The sequence below is a fragment of the Artibeus jamaicensis genome, unplaced genomic scaffold, assembly GCF_021234435.1.
Source record: "Artibeus jamaicensis isolate MK-2021 breed Jamaican fruit bat unplaced genomic scaffold, CSHL_Jam_final contig_797, whole genome shotgun sequence".
Classification (NCBI taxonomy): Eukaryota; Metazoa; Chordata; class Mammalia; order Chiroptera; family Phyllostomidae; genus Artibeus; species Artibeus jamaicensis.
The window spans coordinates 21371832-21389246 of record NW_026521977.1 but is presented as its reverse complement, the minus strand read 5'-3'; the positions used below and the strand labels follow the sequence as shown (position 1 = coordinate 21389246).

Below are 17415 nucleotides of genomic sequence, written 5' to 3'. Positions count from 1 at the left end.
CCATGGACCTCGGCCTGGTAGAACGAGACAGGAAACCTGTCTCAGATGGGCACCTGGGTGTTGTCCACCTCTCTGCCACTGCCAGTCCAGCAGCCCGAAGTCCTTGGAGGGTTTGGCAGGCCGCAAACTGACAAGAGAGGCCAGCGGGGCTGCTGCTGAGAGCTGGGGCCAGAGTGAGGGTGGGCAACCTGAGGAGGGGGTCCCCATGACTCCTGTGCACTCCCCCCACCACAATAAACACTTCTTGAGCTACAAAGTGCAAAACGCCACGCTCGCTGCAGGAGAAAGAGATACATGAATGTGATATGAGGCCTGCCGAAGGGCCTTGAGCCCAGTGCTCAGATGTGTGTGTGTGTGTGTGTGTGTGAGTGTGTGTGTGTGTGTGTGTGTGTGTGTGTGTGTTGGGGGGGGAGCTGTCTTAAGTGCAATCATTAACTGAGCACCTACAATGTGCTTCACCCACATAATCTCCTTGAGACCATTTTGCAGAAAAGTCACCTGAGGTTAAGATGCTACATAACTTTACAGTCACAGTTAGTGATGCAACCAGAACTCAAGTCCAGGGCCAAGAGTGGGGCTCTGGCCTGTGACCCCTGGGAGGCCCATACACAGACAAATTCAAACAGGTCAACATGGCCAATGTCAAGGCAGAGGCACCCACAGAAGCACTGTGGGGATTCAGAGGAGTCACACAGGGATCATTTCAGATGGGCCTGCTCCTCTGAGCGTGACTGACAGACTGAACCCTGACTGGCCTCACTCACTGAGAGGCCTATGCTGGGGCCTGGGCTACAGGGGAACCACGTTCGCCCTGCCCTCAGTGCGCTCACAGTGTAAGGGGCAGATCGACAATCAGGCCGTGGCTACACAGCATGGCTGGTGCCGGGTCGTGGCCCAGGGTCCAGGAAAGGGAGGGGAAGGCAACACATGGGGCCTCATGTGGAATGCTTCTCCAGGGGCCAGGCCACCTCCAGCTGGGAGGCATAATATGGCAGAGAGCAGCTCTGCCTGGGTCCTGCCCCAAGGCAGGGCAATTCCTTTCTTCCTGGTGCTCAGCCCTTAGCAGCTCAGAGACATTAAGTAACTTACTCCAGGCCACACAGCTGAAGCGCAGCCCTCGTAATTTCCAAGGCTCAGCTCCCTTTGCAGCTGGCCCCACCTCGCTCCTTAATGCTGCTCCCTGCCTTCCCTGCGATGACTCACCGGAGAGGCCTACAGTCCTTCCTTCTGCTTTCTGGCTGAAATGTTTTGGTTCCCAAGACTGGGTGTGGGCAGAGCCCAGACCACAGGGGCCCCAGGGCTGTGCCGAGTCCCCTAGGCAGGCAGGTAGTGCTTCCTTGCTGAATTCCCACCAGACCCCGGATGCAACCCTCAGGCAAGCGCGTCAGCCCCCATTGGGCGCCCTTGGGAGGCCTTCAAAGACACCAGGCCTGACGGACAGCTCCGCACACTGCTGCTGTTTGCTTTCTCCCCACTTCTTCACACCAGGGGAGACGCAGTCCTGCCACTCAGAGAAGGAAACCTCCCGCCAAGGGACGGTTGAAGCTGTTGGTATCCCCTGGGGCCTCAGAAAAAGGGTCCCTCCCTTACCACAGTGCCCTTTGAGCAGCGAAGGGACCCACCCCTGGGCCTCCGCCTGCCTTTCACACGGGATGGGGCGAGGGGAGCCTTTCTTCCTTTCTCAGGCACCAGGGTCCCCGCCCACCACCCAGCGCTGGCATTCTTCCCCCTGCACGGAGCCGGCAAAGGCAGCTCCTTTCACACCAGCTGAGAGAAGAAAGCCTGGGTGAGGCGGTCCTCCGGCTCTTTGTTGGAGACTCAGTTCCCAGGCCTTTGATCTCCACGGCTCACCGGCCAGGCCCCACCGGAGTGGCGGCCATCATGCAGGCACTGTGAGCCCTGCACACCAAGTCCATTGTGGGTGACCCTCTCCAGCCCGCTGCACCTGAAAGCCCATGAATGCCTACTTGTCAGGAAGAGATGTTACAGTATCTGGAAGCAAAGGGCCCTCCCCGTGGGGACACAATGGGGGGTGCGGGGCTTGGGGGGGCGGTGTGGGAGGCCAGGGCTTTTGTGCAGGAGAAATGGAGCTCGTAATGTTTGCTCAGATGTTTGCTCCGGTTCTGGCACCTCTCCCTCTCCGCTGTGTGACCCTGGGGATGTTTGCTCAGAGGGCCCTATCAGCAGCTGGGGCAGCAGCTTGGAAAATTCAGGAACTTCTGGAAAGGTAGGATGGGGGCCTGGGTTCTGACAAATTGGCCTATTTAAGAAATCATTATCATCCCCCTCTTCCCCACTGCCTGGGAAAAATCACGGCTTTGGAGGGGAGACACGCACACACACACTCACTCCACACGGCCTCAGACTCGTCTTTTCTCTCGGAAGCAAGCCTTGCGTGTCCAGGGAACGAGGTTTATCCCGCAGGCCCACCTGGCTGGCAGAGAGAGTCTTCCCATGAATCTCAGGATCAAACTTGTAAGGAGCATCTTAGAAAAACCACCTCTCCGGTCCCGCTGTGTGACCCTGGGGATGTGTGTTAATGAGGCGGAGATGGAGGTAACCGCAGCACCGGCCCCCTGCCCCGCCTCCTGCTGGTCCTGGCAGGATGGAGGGAATACATGCTAAGCGCCTGGCTCGGCACCTGGAATGGGACAGGCGTTTGCTACATGGTGGCTTTTCAGGTGATCACCAGCTGCCCCCCGACCACTGCCAGCCCGGGCCAGGCCCCGGGGGACGACCGCAGAGCCCTCCTGAGGGTACAGGGTTTCTCGTGTCCAACGCATCTCCTCAGTCTTGAGGTCAGCAGGTCATCTGGACACGGCTCTCCCTCGGGCAGGATCAAGGTCACTGTCCCCATTCCACAGAGGGGGAGACGGAGGCCCGGAGAGGCCTCTCAGTCTGGCAGGGACCGTCTCCGTAAGGAAGGGCACCGCTGTGGCCGTCTTAGAGTCGCCACACCCAGAGGTCTGAGGGCAGGTGTCCAGTCTCAGATAGCTCTTGGGCTGGGGGTGCGAGGGAAGGCGTGCCTCCTGGGGTGAGGGAGTGAGGTGCAGCTGGAGGGAAGAAGCAGACAGCTGGGGGAGGCTGGAAGCCTGGCTCCAGTAGCCGAGTGACCCCGATCTCCATTTCCCTCACCTGTGAAACGGGAACCACGGTGCCCACTCGGTGGCACAGTGCCCAGCACAGGGCCCAGGACGCCGCCTGTGCCCAGGGCTGCCCTGGCCACCAGCCACTGTGCAGCTCTGAGGCTCTTTCAGTTCCTCAAACGCTGCAAGCACTACCCCCAGCCCAGTGCCCTCCGGGAGATCCTGCCCTTGGCCTCGGGACAGTCTGCCTTTCTCATTTATTCAGCTACCTCATATGCATCTTGTAGGTCCCATCAGAGATATTGCTTCCCCATCACTTCCCCCGGGGAGCCTTCCCTGATTTCCCATCCAGGTAAAGTCCCCCTGCTGTGGGGCCCCTGGCCCTGTACTTCCCCATGCAGAGCAGAGCACGTGTGCCCTGATGAGTCATCGTCTGTTGTTTGTGGCTTTCCTCACTGGACCGAGCTCCCAGAGGGCGGGGCCGGGTCAGTTTTGTTCACGGAGGTACCTGCAGCACCTTACAAGGTGCCCGGGGCAGGGCCTCAGTGTGTGGTTTCTGAATTAATAATTAAAAAAACAATCAAAAGAGGGTCATTTCCTTCTCTCCTTACCCCTACTCAGACAACACCTTAGAAGGCAAGGATTGGCCTTGGCATAAGAATAAAACCTCAGGCCTTTGCTTCATAATCTGACAAAGTATGTATTACCAGTTTAGCTAGAAAACTGAAGGCACCCTCTTAGAGTCCTCACGGAACACACTTCTGCATCTACCCTTGTTCCTGGCTCTAGGCCCAACGACAATGGATGGAATCCCTGCCGTGGCCCCTCAAGCCCTGCCGGCGTCCTGACATCTGCCTGCATCCTCCTGTCCCACTCGGGGAGCCTCGGCAAGGTGACAGTGGGCTGGGCCCAAGCGGGAAGCTGGTCTCCAGGCAGGGCATGGCAACATGGCAACCGGTCACGGCCAGGAGGGCAGGCTTCTACTCAGGCTGGTTCCAGCTCCTGTGTGGAATGAGGGGGAGGCGGGGGGAGGGAGCAGGGGAGAACCTGGCAGGCAGCAGGCTGGGGCCAGCACCCTCCGATCTGCGGTGGCTGTGGTTAAGCTGATGTCTCCAGAGAAACATGACGGGGCTGTGAAGACTGCAGTCAGCCCTGCCTTTCTCTGCAGCGGGGAGGCCCAGGAAGGGGCGGGCGCCTCGCCGGGGCTGCTCTTCTCCTTTTGGCTTTGAAGTTCAGCTCCAGCTCCATTCAAGCAAGGAGAGGGGGCCAAAGGTTCTAAATTCAGAGAATCTCTTTCCATCTCTGCACCTATGTGGGTGCTGGTCACCCTGGCCTCGGAGTACAGATGCTACCCATCTAATGTACATTTTTGAGTGCCTACTGTATACCAGACAGCATGCCAGTTACTGGAGATAGAATAGCTGAGAAAACATCCTGACATTTGGACAGCTTTTGTTTCAGAGGGTAACTGAGAAACGTCTTTTATGATAAGCCCTAGTACAGAGATATTTTCCCATCCAGACTGAGGTTTCACTGAGATAAAAAACTAACCGATTCATCTCTAGCTTCCTCGGATGGCTAGCACCAAGCCTGACACTCAATAATGCTAACTTTCTAGACTCCAAGACAGTCCCTGGCAGGACTGGTCTCCAAATCTGGAAGCCCCCTTCCTTCCTTGGAGTGAAGGCCTGGGCAGCACCTCCAGAAATGGAGTGGGGAACAGCAGCTGCATCATCTCCTCCGGCCACGTGGGCCGGAGCCGGCTTCCCATTTCTAGCTGCTTTCAAAGGCAAACGGCCACAGGCGATGTTTTCACTCAAGTGGGAGTGGTGCCGTAACGCCCAGTTTCTGGTATCAGATTCAGGAAAAATGAACGTGGCAGGCACAAGAAAAAGATCAAAGCTACTGAGCAGAGATGCAGACCAGACAAGCACTGCCACCGAGGCACAGTCTGAGTCCCGGGGGAGGGATCACGGTGAGGGGAGGAGGGTACCAAGACAGGGGCCGGCAGAAAAGCAGGAGGGGTCAACACGCACACATCTGCACAGGCCTGCCCCTGAAGCAAACATCTTGGCACATGATCGGGGCCCAGTAAAATGTAGCCAGTGATGGTGTGATCATCAAGGCTCCAGGCAACTCGAGAGCTGTGCCCCTTACCCAGCGTGTACGTGGGGCCCGAGACGCTGCGGTCCTCGCTGATGCCCAGGAAAGGAGAAACCACTTGCTTCACCAGCTCCTCCAGCTGCAAGTACCCCTCACTTGGGCCTGTGGGCTCATGAACACTCTGGAGACAAACATCCAAGAGAGGCAAATGTCAGTCAAAGTCGCCACGGCCGGCTGGCCCTCCTGCCACGTTCAAGGCGGTGGTACCAGCAGGCAGCGTCCTTGTGACCACAATGCAGGAAACCCAGGCCTGAGGCCCAAGGCACTTGTCATGGGTCACTGTGATCGGAACTGTGTATGGTGGGTGCCGTGGTGTCTCTCGCACAGGTCTCACCAATGCAGTGGGGTCGGGGCAGTCCCCGCCCTGGCTCCAGGGTTGGGGCATGGTCCCAACCATGGTACCCCAGCCTCGCTGTCATAGTAACTGCCCCACACTCAGCAGGCAGGCACGTGACATGTGTCCAAGCACAGAGGCCTCCCAACAACCCGAGGACAGTGACACTCTCCTCCTCTCCATTCCACACACAAGGATTTTCAGGCCCAGAGGGTTTAAGCAAGTTGCCCAAGAAAACACAGCTGGTAACCAGCAAAAACCCGGGACTGGGACGCAGGCTGTCTGGCTCCACCCACATCTCACTGACTCTTGTTAACAGGCTAGAAAAGAAAGGGGGACAGAACACGAAAAAGTCCAGAACAGTAGAAGAAAGGGGGGGTCATTGTGGAACAAGATGTAGGTTTAGCACCGAGATGAAGTCAGTTCAGAAGCCCAGCACGACCAGAGGCCTCCGAGCCAAAGCCAGAGCAAACAGCAGCCAAAACAATGGGCACAGCAGTCAAACCCGGAGAGGAGCCAGGAAGTAACCATGGTTCCCTTAAAAGCCAGCAGACTCCTAGGGGACGCCACTGACCACGGGGAAGGACTCCAGGCCACGCTCTCACGTGGAGGGCCTGCAGGGGAGCAGAGACAGGGATCCGGGGGGTTGTCCCCGGCCCAGCAAGCTGCCCGTCAGATTCTCAAAGTGGAACGGGTTTTTCGATCACCCTCCCTTTAAAGCAAGAACCCGCCCCTGCACTGGGGTTTTCAGGGGTTGCAGGGGGAGATGGTCGGGTATTAAAAGCAGAGGGGCCAATCCTGCAGGCTGGGGACCACCAGGTGAGGTGGATGCTCCCAAAGAAGCAGGCTGACTTGGCCCCTTGTTGGCTCCAGGATGGTTGGGGTGGTGGGGGGGCAAGGGGAGCAGCTTTAAAGGCACAGGGTACCTCAGGGTGATCTTAGGACCGGCCTCCACCTGCCAGGAGGAACCAGAGTCCACACTGGTCAAAGTCTCCAGTTCAGCCCCTTTCTGGGACAGCCTGAGGATGGGGCCATGCCACACAGAGCAGAAAACTTTGAGCCCCTTGTGTGTTTTGGAAAGGGAGGGGGTTTGATCAGGGACATTTTGGAAGCACACTGGAAAAGGGAGGGAGCAAGGCCTGAGAAATGGCTCTTTGCCCTGTAAGCCGAGTCAGGCAGGGAAAATTGGCCCAGACCTCATGGCGCTGTGGAGGGTGGGGGGCTGGGGAGGAGGGGGCCCAAGTTGCCTGCAGCAGGAATGGTCCCAGGGCAGTACAACATGCAAGGTCCACTCAGACCAGAAGCTGCTGCCCTTCCTGCTCAGGAAGATGGACCTCGACTGGGGAAAGACCTGCGTGTGTCCCTGTCACACTCCTAGCCCCAGGCTCTGTAGGTCCGAGTGAGGAAGGGCACGGGCCTGTAGAACTAGTCCCAGGAGGGCCCCTGGGAAACGAAGCCAAAGCTTCATGTTAGAGAGGGACCATCTTAAAAGCTCATGGGCATTTCCAAGTACCTGGGAGACGGCAGGGGGTGGGGGAGGCGGGGGTGGCTGAGTGGGAAGGTAGAAAAAGCAAGAGCTGAGGAATGAGTGACACATTCATCTCTTAAAAATTAAGATGTGACCGTGGACTACTTGGCCACTTCTCTGAACCTCCCCTCTTCTGTGAAAAGGGAAAATGGGGACTATTTCCTTGCCTGACTTCCCAGAAATTTGTCACAACCAGAGTTTCTCCAATATACTTCCCCCACCAAGGCGGAAATCCCTGTGTGAGGGTCACCACCAAGAGGAGACTGGGTTCATTTCTACTCCAGCTCTTACTACCCGGTGCCCTCATTCACTGAACTGATGTTTAATGAACACCTACTATGTGCCAGAGACTGTGCCTGGTGCTGAAGGCAGAAGACATACAGATCCGCCTTGACCGGAGGGGGCTGGTAGGCCACTGGAAACCCAGTGCTCTGGGTGGAGGGAACTGGGGCACAAAGGTCCCTGCACAGCAGGGAAAGGCCAAGAAGGCCAGTGTGGCCGGAGAGCTGAACAGCTGGGAAGTCAGGTTCCAGTGAGGCTGGGGAGGGGCCGGAGGCCAGGGTACAGACTTGGGCTGTTTTCCTAAGATCGCCCTGAACCGCTGAAGAGTTGAAGCTGCCCTGTGGGGAACAAAGTGGGGTGGGGGGCCAAGGTGGAGGAAGGAAGATTCCCCTGGGACAGCGGACTAACCATTTTTAGGGACTCCATGGGGGACGATGACAGCTTCCTCATCCGGGTGCTGGGTTGCCAGCAATGCCGGCATTTAGTAAGGCCCTCTGGGTCTACTGGTCACGGGTGAGAGCCCTCCCCTCAACTCTCCTGCCCCCCCAAAAAACAAAACTACAAAAGAGGGATCACCTCTCATCCCTAAAACATTACACACGGGAATGAGAGGGTGGAAACCCAACTCTCCCAGTCTTCCTACCCGGATCCCCAGGAGCCCATTTTCTAGGTTCCTTATTTGGGATCCAGCTCTGTTTTCTGCTCCTCAGACACAAGCTGCACACACACTTGTCCACCCCTTTCCTTCTCCTTCCCGGACACAACAATACTGCGCCTGGCATTGCAGCCAGTTACGCCCACTCTCGTCCCATGAGGCAACTCTTCCTCGGCTCTGATTTCAGGAAAGGGGGAGAATGCCCAGGGGCACGATCCAGCTAGAGAACAGGAAGAGAACGGCCAGCGGGGAAGGGAGATCCCAGGGCCCCAAGGCTGATGTCCCACCCCCGCTGAGAGGACCGCCTGGGGTCACAGGCCGCCTGACGAGGATGGAACTGTTTCCCACGGACGGGCTCAGAGCTGATACCGCAGGATCTGAAATAGGTACAGAGGTGAAGGATGGTTAGTCACCTCCTCTGAAGGGTGTCCCTGGCCCGCAAGCCCGGTTTCTTGAGAAGTATGCACCCCCACCCAGTCCCTGCACAGGACTGGGATCGCTGAGGTCATGTTTGTACTCCTCAATCCCACTCAAGGTCACAGCTGACTGTGCGGAGGGGAGTTCCGCAGCCCAAGCTGGAGCAATCAACGTTTTTCCCTGAATGTCCATGGCTCTGAATCTTACCACCTTACCAAGGGACCTCGGACAAGTACGTGAACTCCCCGAGTTTCACTCTCCTCACCTGTAAAATGGGAGCCACAACCGTGCTCGCCTCACCATGTGGTCATTTGGATTATTTGATCTGGAAAGCAACACACTTAACAAAGTCTTTGGCCTGTGCCTGCCAGGAAGCGGCAAATGTGAGCTCATCTTCCTATTGCTGATTTAGAACTGGGACAAAGAGATGCCAGACAACCGTCTGGGGTTGTCTCTTGGTGAAAACACAGGAGCTATGAGACGTCGCATTTCATCAGGTGCGGACCAAAGCACGGAATGCAATTCTGCAGAGAGAAAGGCCGAGTCCAAAACAGGCCAGGCAAGGCCGGAAGAGGCAACATCAGAGAGAACCAAGGTGGACCAGACAGAAGTGGAGACTGGTAGGTGGAGAAAGACTGGCTCTGTGGCCTGACCATGGTCTCCCTCTGGCTGCAGTCCTTTGGGAGGCCCATCTGCCCCAGGAAGCTTCCAGGGAGCCCTGGTCTGGCTGGAGCTAGGCTACAGGAGGTTCTTGTTGTTTTTCCTAACTTGTGACTCCCTGACAGAGAGGAGAGAAGGGTGTCCACTGTGTGAGTGACAGGGCATTGCTGCTCCCTCCCCACTGGGGTCCCAGCACAGTGCCAGGGACCTTGAAGATGCTCAGTGACCTTGAAGATGCTCAGTGACAAAGGAGCATAGTGACTAAAGGACACTACGCGAAGCTAAGGTGCTCTGGTCACTTGGTTCCTTCCCCTAGTCCCTTCTTTTCTTCTCTGAGCCTTGGGGGCGCGTCTTCTCCAGGGCCTCACCTGCAGGATGAGCAGCATCTGGACAATGGACGAGGGCAGCTGGGACTGGGCCAGCAGCAGCAGGTCGCCCAGCTTCACCTTGAGCAGGACCAGGTCTCGGAAGCCCAGCAGGGAGATCTGGCGAATGGTCAGCTCCTGGCCCTGGAGGAGAGAAGAGGCAGTGTCAGGAGGGGAGAGTTCATGGGACTCGCCGTCAACCACGTGGGGTGCAGAACACCAGGATGGGACCGGTGTCTGCGAGGCCTGGGGTGGGGGGGGGTGCTGCCAAAAAATCAGAGACTTGGCCCCTGCCCTTCCGAATGAGAGCTCTGACTCAGCCTGCCTCAGTAATGCAAGAATGATACACAGAAGGGGGGCCATGCCTGCCACGAGCACCACGGGTGGTCAGAAAGAAGGAGAAGGGCACAGTGGGGGAAACAAGAGAAAAGGCCATCGCCTCCTCCCCACATCCAAGGCTGCTCCCCCCACTTTATCTGTTAAATGTTTAAGCACCAATCACATGCCAGACAAAGGAGGAAAATGTGGGACCTGTCAGACTCTTATATACACACAAGTAACTCAGGAGGAAAAGTGACCGGGAAAGTAGGAGAAAGGGGCTTGTTCAACCATGCGGGGTCGGGACAGAGAGATCTGAAGAACTGACGCTTCCTGAGCTCTGTCTAGGGGCTAGGCACAACTCTACACAGTCTTAAGGTAAATCATGCATTCGACGCCCACGACCACCCTTTGGGAGAGGTGCTATCACGAAACCCACTTCACAGGTGAAACACCCCAAAGCCCAGCGTGACAGTCATCTGCCTTGTGTAGCGCTAGATCACAAACCTGAACTTCTTGATTTTAGAGCTCCTGAACTCTACCCAGACAGAAAAGGGGGAAAGGACCCACTTCCAAGGCTCTCCTTTGCACATGTATACACAGAACATACAAAAAAAATCGATTGCTCTTGGTTGAGCCTACCCTACCCAATAGGACATAGGTTCCCATCCTTCAAGGCTCCCAAGGTTTAAGTTCTGCATCTCCTGTAACACCTTAGAAGGCTTGCAGAAACACAGGCGAGAGTGCTTGGCCATCTCTGCACCCCCTAGAGGTGCACACAGCACCACCCACTCCCTACAGGCTCAGCTCAACCCCTGCTTCCAGATCATCTTCCCTGACAGCAGTCCACCCCCCCCATCTTTTCCAAGGTCCTACAGTTTCCATTTTTTGCACCGCATCCCAGCACTTGGCACTGACTACTCATCCCGTAGGAATCTGTGCCCTCACTCTACCTCCAGGAGCCCTTCCATTTTACAAGGCAGAAAGACGCAGGCAAAGTTCTGCAGCCTCGCGCAGGGCAGGCACTCAGAACCACACTTGTCCGACGAGGGACCTGTGAGAAGAATCTGGCTGGACTCAGAGACACCCCTGGGGGTGCTACTAAGAGTAGTGAGAGCCCCTAAGGCAGGGGTTCTGAAAGTGGGGTGTCTGGACCAGGTGCAGCACCACCAGGAAAATTCGGGGGAGATGGACAGGAGCTACACCAGTTGTTGCCAGATCTCACCATTTTCCCAGAGAGGCAGGGCAGTAGCAGCCTCTGACCTGCACAACTGGGGTCCTGCCTGGGTCGGAGCCTAAGATGGCCCTTGGCCCCTTGATGACTGTCCCGGGACCACGCCCACCCAGACTCCCCGTCCTAAACCCACCTGGGTGCCGGCACCCAGGAATTCCACATCCAACTGGTCCTACCAGAGACCCAGGACTACAACTCCCTTCAGGGGGGTTGCCAAATAAAACACAAGCTGGCCGGTTACATTTGGATAGTGTTTTAGCATATGTCTCAAACATTGCATTATTCGTGTTTGTCTGAAATCCAAATTTAACTCAGCATCCTGTGTTTTCATTTGCTAAATCTGTCGACCTCCCTCCCAGCACTGTCTTCTTGAGACCCGCTGCTGGCTGAGGAGTGACTACTGCAGGGAAGGGCGAAGCTGGCAGGCCCAGGGGGCCGGCCTGGCCACATACATGCTATCCATCCTCTCATGGGGGTGCAGGACGAGCTGAGGGTGAGGGGAAGAGGGCAGTGGCTGCAGGCTGGAGGCTTCCACTGCAATTGTGAGGGGCAGGTCTGGAATGGGAAATGGACTCTATAGGCACAGCCCCCCAGTGTTTAAATATTTGAGAAAGAGTTCGAAGAACCCCAAGTTCCTTTAAAGCAGTATTTGTAGCGAACAAAGCATGTGGGTCATCCCCTCTGGCACAAGGTAGTTCCTGCTCCCACACAACCCACTTAGAGATGAAGCCCTGACCCGGGGCAGGAGTGGGGCAGGGAGCCCATGGCCACGCAGGTGTATGGCAGAGACTTATGTTCTGGAGAGGGTGGTCTCTTGTTGAACCTACCATAGGGGATGTCCATTCTGACCTGGCACTGACCGGTCCTGCAGGAGGGCAGCAGGAGATCAGATGACAGAATGAGCTGAGGTCACAGAATAAGAACACGAGAGAGAAGCCTTTCATCTTTTGGTCTAAATTCCTCACTTTGCAGGACATGAAATGGAGCTTTGCTCAGAGAAGGGAAAAGCGTTCACCCAAACCCAGCCAGATCCCGAGTCCAGTGTCCTTTGTGCTATACCATCTTCAGGAACCCCTCGTGGAGGGCAAGGAACATCATTCCTTTCCCACAGTCTGGGAGCAACAGGAAACTTGCTTAAAATCGTGCTTCAGAGAAAGGGGAGTGAAAGGGAAAGAAAAGAAGCCTGCTTTTCCCACCTTTTCTACTTCTGAAAACTAGGAGAAGCAAACCACTCCAAGAATATACAGACAGGCTCCAAACCTCTAAGAGGGTATGGAGGGTAGACAGACAGCTGCTTCTGCGGGGCCTCCTCTTTCCTTGAGGTTAGATGCTAAATATAGAACCAGAACGCCCTGCAGACCCACCGAGTCCTTAGCCGACTCAGGCCCCGACCTCCTGGCCCCCCCCCCATGCACCGGGGGGCTCCAGGTGGCAAAGGCCAAGCTGAGGCCATTCAGCGAGACTGACCTGGACTGGATAAAATATTGCCTGCAGGGTGGGGAGAGTCTCGGCGAAGAAGTGGTCCCAGACTTCAGCCAGAACCTCAATGCGCTTTTCACCTACACAAGGGTGAGAAGATGGGAGGGGAGAGAGAGAGAAGAGAACTTGTCATTACTTGTAGGAGAGGCCAGAAGACAGCTCCGTGTCCAATGGAGCAGGGGAGAGGGGGCGCAGGGAAGAAAGCGCATTACCTACGTTCGGTCTGTTACGTGTGACTACATTCAATGCAGGGCTGGGTGGAAAGACTCGACTGAAACTATGCAAATGTGCCCTCTCTCCCCAAACCAGAAAAGGGAGCTGAATTTTGAAAATCATATAATAACTGCTATTATCACAAAAATGGCTACGACATCATCAGTCATTGTGCTAAACTACTTATCTATGACATCTCATGAGTAGACTCTATTACCCCATGTACAGGCTCAGAGAGGCCAAGTGTGTGGCTCAAAATCACACGGCAAGAAGGCAGAACTGGGATTCCAGACACCGTGCTCTCGACCAACATGACCTGGGCAGACCATGCGCACAGTTTTATATTGCTTGGTGTTGTTTTAATCACTGAGACACAGACTTCTTATTCTGGACTTGAGCTGTTAACTGAGGGAGGAGGAAAGAGGGCCTGGAAACTGTCACCTCCACCCACTGCTTTGCGGTAACCGGGAGGGTGGCATTTCTGAAGTGGTCACCTGCAAGGCACGGACCCACACCCTGACGCGGTGCCTACTCCCACCCCAAGGATCAGGAAGCCTAAGCCGCGGCCAACCGCCACCCCCAGGCCAGATGTGCACAGGTCGCCCAATGCCACCGGAAGGCTGTGCAGGGACCTCTGCGCCTGCAGGAGCGGTGGGTGCTGGCAGAGAGGGGGCTGCCCTGTGGCTGCTGCTCGATGACCTAGATAATAGAGCCGATTGGGCACTGTCGTTGCTCATCTGAGACAGAGAAACTGGGTCAGCCAAGATTAGACACCGAGAGTCACGATTGGCAAAACACTGCCAGTTCCACTGAAGCAATTTAGGAAGATTCATTTGAACATCTTCTGTCTATTAGTTTAATGGACAATAAAAGCAGTGGCTGGGAGAGAAGAGCAAGGGCATGACTGGTAGCTAGCAGGGCCAGAGACGTGCAGATTTGGAAAGGTCAGAGTGAAATGCCTTCGGGGGAAATGCAAACCCATCACACCCTCTACTTTACCTCACAAAGTGCTAATTCCACTCTGTTGGAGTCGCTCATTTTACTTCCCTGTCTTTATGAGAACGGGAGTGAATGTAGGGGCCCTTCTGGTGCTGCTCACCATTATCTAGTGCTTAGCCTGGTGCCAGACACATCGCTAAATCAACTTTGAGAAATCTTTGAGAGGAAGGAAGGAAGGCAGGAAGGAGAGAAAGAGAGAGAGAGAGAGAAAGAAAGAAAGAAAGAAAGAAAGAAAGAAAGAAAGAGAGAGAGAGAGAGAGAGAGAGAGAGAGAGAGAGAGAGAAAGAAAGGAAGGAAGGAAGGAAGGAAGGAAGGAAGGAAGAAAGGAAGGAAGGAAGGAAGGAAGGAAGGAAGGAAGGAAGGAAGGAAGGAAGGAAGGAAGGAAGGAAGGAGGAAAGAAAGAAAGAAAGAAAGAAAGAAAGAAAGAAAGAAAGAAAGAAAGAAAGAAAGAAAGAAAGAAAGAAAGAAAGAAAGAAAGAAAGAAAGAAAGAAAGACAAGTAATGTGTGTATAGGGGTTTTTGGTAAATGCCGGGGCTGGTGAGTGGAAGGAGGTTAGCCTTTAACCCGAGTATGGGACAGGAAGGAGCCAGACTTCATGGTCAGCTCCAACATTCTCCTCTGCTTAAAGAAAACCTCCATCATGTGAGCGAGGTGGCCTGGCAGAGCCTGTTTCCTCCTGCGTCTTCCTCCTCCTCTATGTCCCCTCAGCCTTTGGGCCCCCATTATGTCGATTTACTTCAGCCCCTCACACTTACCATGGTCCTTCATGCCACAGGACCTTTGCATGTGCTAGTCACTTGGCCCAGACTGTTCTTTCCCCCTCTTTGCCTAACGTACATCTATTTATCTTTGCAGTTTCAGCTCCAACATCACTGCCATAGGAAAGTGGCCAAATCCCCCTAGCATGGATGGAATGGTATTCTTAGTACTTGACCTGGCTGCAGTGTTGTATTTGGTGATGATCTGATTTGTATCTCCCTCTACTACCAGGTTGTGAGCTCCACAAGGGCCTGTCATCCTGTGATGGTTTTGCTCACCACTGTGTCCCCAGCACCTAGGAAAGTACCTGGTACAGAGTAGATGATCAACAAATGTTTGAATCAATCTGTCAAGCATCCTCTTTTCAAGTGTAGGCTATGCTAGTTCTCTGTAGGGAGGAGTTAGGGAAGTCAAAAGGACCATCTGAAATGTTAGGCCATCCTAAAATCCAGGTGAACCCCATCACCTGGATTAATGGACCTCAAAGGAGAAAAGGCTATTCCAGGTCCTTTGCTGACAGCCCTTACCCTAAGCTTTTCCTAATGAAGACAAAAAGCAGAGGCCCTCCCGACCTGAAGGAGGGAAAGAAGAATCCTGCAGGCCGGTGCTGGTGCCTGTTTACTCCCCTTCACCCCAGATGGAAAGCTCACTGGCACACGAGGTAATCCTTCCACCCAGCAGCAGGCGGGCACCTGTCCTGGAACCTGGGTGTAATTGTTGGCTGCAAACTTCAGAGAGTAATGGAGGTTTTGGAATGTGTTCAGAAAAGATCATCAGACAGACACGGACTAACAAAACAGAGTAGCTATGGGATAGAAAGATTTAAAGGAAGGAGGTGAGGTCACCTGCAGAAACAGCCCGCAAGTCAAGGGCTTGGCTCCCTGCAAAGAGGAAGGGGGTTTAGGCAAAAGGCTCTAGATGACTTGTCTTAGAAAACTCTTCTCTAATGTACTATGGGAGTTTAGATCACCAGAGGTACGGAGAATAGGAATGGGAAACTTCTTTAAAGTCAAGTTCACCAAAGCAGATGACTGAGAGTCATGTGCCTTACCCCACAAACGAGGAACACATGGGTGGGAGCTGCCTCTGCTCTTCCCGCAGCCGCAAGCCCGGGTGTGTGTATATAAGGCACCAGTTAAGTTCATTCAGCAATAGGATGGATCCTATCAGTCATTTCCAAACTATATTTTATAGTGAGAGAGTATTGTTATCCAAACAAAACCTTTCCTGGAATCGTAACACATAGAATAAAGTAGAAACGTTCTGTCTGAAGTTATGATAAACCCTTCAAGGTTCCCCTCATGCCCCTTCACTGTGCAGAAAGGACCCTGAAACCCAGACCCCGTGACTGAGCGCCCCAGAGAGAACACCCTGGTCCAGTGTCCTCTGGCCACTCTGGGGCAGAGGCACAGAACCCTGGGTGACCTCTGTCTACCCGTCTAGCTCCATTTTTGAGGTTTCACTCTGAATGTATCTGCTGAGTGTCACTGGGGCGAGAGACAGCCAACTTTCCTTTTGAAGGGCTCTCAGATCTTTGGTTTTGCTCAGTATCTTTTTCATAAAGCTGGTATTTTTCCATATTTACACAAGCATGTAACAACTCCCCAAATGACTTACAGACAAAGAATGTGGCCATGACCATGCTTCTCCCTCTTCCCTGGGCAGCCACCTTCTACACATGTGAACTAGACTGCCCCCAAAGTGCAGAAGGCCCGCTAAGGGCTTGTCAAAGCAAGTCACTTACTAACAAGGCCTGGGGTTAGTGGGCATTCATAGGGGTAAAGAGTCTCAGCATAGACAGATTCATACAGGTTCAGTCAACTTTCAGATAGAGATAAATGTCTAATCTCTGTTCTTCCAAAGGTTTGCTGAGCACTTGCCACTGTCAGACACTATGTGTCGTGTTGGCTCCTCATTTTTCTCCCACTTCATCTTTCTAGCAAACACTTCACGGGACGCCAGTCTCTTGCCCAGAGAATGAGGGAAGAAAGGGGCTGATCTAATGCCTGATATGTCTGGGTCTAGAAGTAAGTTTGTCCTACATGTACAGGTCTTGAGGCTGGAGTGGGGAAAAAAAGAAGGAAGCAGTTTGTGTACCCACTATGTGCTGGGTATGGTGCCCCATCGGTCACGCACTTTATCCTGCCTCCCATCTCTACCCGCATTTCGTCATTTTAAAGAAAATAAAAACCAAAGCTTAGAGAAATGAGAAACTTGCCAGAAGTCACCCAAGAAGTAGGTGGCAGCGCGGATCAGGCCCCACGCAGGCGGGAGCTGACAGCGGTCCCTGGCGGTGTCACGGGGTTGGCGGATTCTTGCCTTTGGAACCACCTTCCAGTTCCATTCTGTCCTGTCAGCTGGGCTCTAAAGACCTTTTAAAGCCAGAAAAATCTCCTTTGCCTATCAAATCATACCCCCAAAAGTGGGTGTCTGCTAATGTCTCCCAAACAGACAGGCCTCTGGTCACGTATGACCACAAGGAATAGGACAGAGGCCGACAGGAAACAGCTTATATCAGATGAGACAGAGCAGCATGACGGGATCTATAGTATACTTCCCCCCATCCAAGGAGACCACCAGCACACGTCCCTACAAATGAGGTCTCCAAAGAGACTACCCCCAGTCCACTTCGTTTTGCAAAACACAGTTCCAGCTTGCAGTGCCCAGAGTGGCTGACTCAAATGGAAATGCGGCCGCCCAGCTGGAGAAGCACCGGCGGGGGTGAATCACGCACTCCCGGCCTGCCGCTTCTGAACAGAAGCACTTCAGCTGTCCAAACATCAAAGGCTGAGTCACGGGGACCCCGCTCTAGGAGGGCAGCCTTGTACTTGCCTTCGCACAGCTTAATCTTCTCCTCCACAAACAACAGTCCTTTTGCAAGAAGCTGGTTCTGCCAAAAGAGAACAAAGAACGTAAGAGTTG

General features: G+C 54.4%; 1 protein-coding gene across 14 annotated transcripts in view; it reads right to left on the bottom strand.

The window, feature by feature from the left end:
- PRR5L (proline rich 5 like) overlaps nucleotides 1–17415 on the bottom strand; it is a 72785-nt gene that overhangs the window by 3286 nt on the left and 52084 nt on the right. For 13 of the 14 annotated variants that reach the window (XM_053673139.1, XM_053673136.1, XM_037128282.2 and 10 more), the window contains 4 exons: nucleotides 17326–17383; nucleotides 12510–12601; nucleotides 9494–9634; nucleotides 5244–5370 (listed from right to left, as the gene is read on the bottom strand). In XM_053673139.1, the coding sequence (XP_053529114.1) occupies nucleotides 5244–5370; nucleotides 9494–9634; nucleotides 12510–12601; nucleotides 17326–17383 (418 nt within the window). Of the gene's footprint in view, nucleotides 1–5243; nucleotides 5371–7463; nucleotides 8990–9493; nucleotides 9635–12509; nucleotides 12602–17325; nucleotides 17384–17415 lie in introns of those variants that run through there. The other variant, XM_053673140.1, reaches the window with a different exon arrangement.